We start from the raw sequence: 1,698 nt of genomic DNA, 5'->3' as shown, positions 1-1,698 counted from the left end.
TAAGTAAGTAGGTAAGTAGGTAAATAAGTAAGTAGGTAAGTAAGTAAGTAAGTAGGTAAGTAAGTAAGTAGGTAGGTAAGTAAGTAAGTAGGTAAGTAAGTAGGTAAGTAAGTAAGTAGGTAAGTAAGTAGGTAAATAAATAAGTAAGTAAGTAGGTAAGTAATAATAGTTAAGAACACCCAATCAAGAAGACACACATGACAAACATGGGCGGACAGGTCATGCAAAGATGAGGAAAAAACAAAACATCATATTATATCAACAATGTGACACACTGTGGTGTTTATAAAAAAAAACCCCTCTGCATAGAGCACATTTATTAGCCAGAGGAGTGAGTTTTAAACACAGAATAATCAAACTGTAAGTTTGAGTTCAAATGTCAGGTCTGTTCTTTTTTTTACGAAGGAGATGTCTGCACCCGGGCGGAGCGGCGCTCTGTCAGTGTCTCCCTCYGACTACCTGCTGGATATCAACAAAGTTCTGCTCTCCATGGCCGACAACGAGCTGCTGCTGAACTCCTCGGAGCTCAGCGGGGGCCTTTATGAAGACTTTTCCAGCCAGGAGGACACACTGAGGGTGGGACTGTTCACTGCCCATCACCTGCTAAATCACAACTTGATTTATTGTGGAAATTCTATTTGATTTTTTTTTGCCTTTTTTGCGTCAATGTTTTAAAATGTTACACAAGGATTTAAAAAGAAAAGAATGTTGCTCATATTTGTTTTCCTCAACCAGAGTATCAAAGAGAGTCTGGAGCATTTGGGCGAGCAGATCACAGGGATCCATGAACGYCAGCCTGAAGCCATCAGAGACGCTTCCCCTGCAGAGGTGGCCCAAATGGGGGACGCCCTCACGCAGCTCAACGCAGAGTGGGACCGCCTGAATCGCATGTACAATCAACGCAAAGGGTATGTACCCTACCCTCATAGACGCTGATGTTGGGAGATCAGTCAAGCAAGCTGTTGTTTCCAGATCATAAATGCATTTAAATCTGAGTCGGGGCGTTTGTTTGACACTGCCGGGGGGGAAGAACGCCAGCTGTCCATTTCTCAGGAGACAGCAGATAGGATGAAAGGCACTCATCGACCTTGGTTAATGTCGGAGCAGTTCCTTTTAGGCATAAACAATCCCAGGCCTATTCACATATTCATTTTGAAACGTAAACACACAGGCGATGGGTGACGTTGGCCTCCATCAACACAGTTTGTTGGGCGTAAGCAGTGTTTGTGTGCCGAGTGCAGGGGGAGCAGGTACGAGCGTAAACTGGGGAGGAATTTTTCTTTGTTTTCATTTGTCTTCACAGCAACCTCTGAGCGTCAATATAAGGAATAAATAGAGCCCATCTTTTTTCGATTTTATTTTTGGTATTTTTTTTTTATTGAAGTACTGAGTTGTTTTTTATTTTGCTGCAACTTTATGACCGTTATTGTGTTCCCAGGGATTCGTGATTGTTGTGGATATGTTTTGTTTTCTTATCAGTAAATTTAAATAGTTTGAGCTACGGGCAGAAATATGGTTTTTACAAACCTTATGCTGCAAACAAAAAACAACATAAAAGTAGTAAATAAAAGTAGTAAAATAAAAAAGAGGAGGATTAAATAGTTAAAATTAAACTAAAAGCTGTTCAATTTTATCAACATGAAAACCTAAACTTAAATGTTTCAAGTAGGTTGTCCTTCCAATGCATTTACATTATTA

General features: G+C 40.3%; 1 protein-coding gene across 1 annotated transcript in view; it reads left to right on the top strand.

Annotated features, from left to right (window-relative positions):
- Window positions 1–1,698, top strand: part of utrn (utrophin) — a gene marked incomplete in the record, with an annotated part of 237,438 nt that overhangs the window by 74,441 nt on the left and 161,299 nt on the right. The window contains 2 exon segments of the mRNA XM_014011589.1: window positions 406–576; window positions 736–908. Coding sequence (XP_013867043.1) covers window positions 406–576; window positions 736–908 — 344 coding nt within the window.

This window comes from Austrofundulus limnaeus, unplaced genomic scaffold, assembly GCF_001266775.1.
Source record: "Austrofundulus limnaeus strain Quisiro unplaced genomic scaffold, Austrofundulus_limnaeus-1.0 Scaffold82, whole genome shotgun sequence".
In the NCBI taxonomy this organism is placed as follows: domain Eukaryota; kingdom Metazoa; phylum Chordata; class Actinopteri; order Cyprinodontiformes; family Rivulidae; genus Austrofundulus; species Austrofundulus limnaeus.
This window is presented reverse-complemented; position numbering and strand designations above follow the sequence as displayed.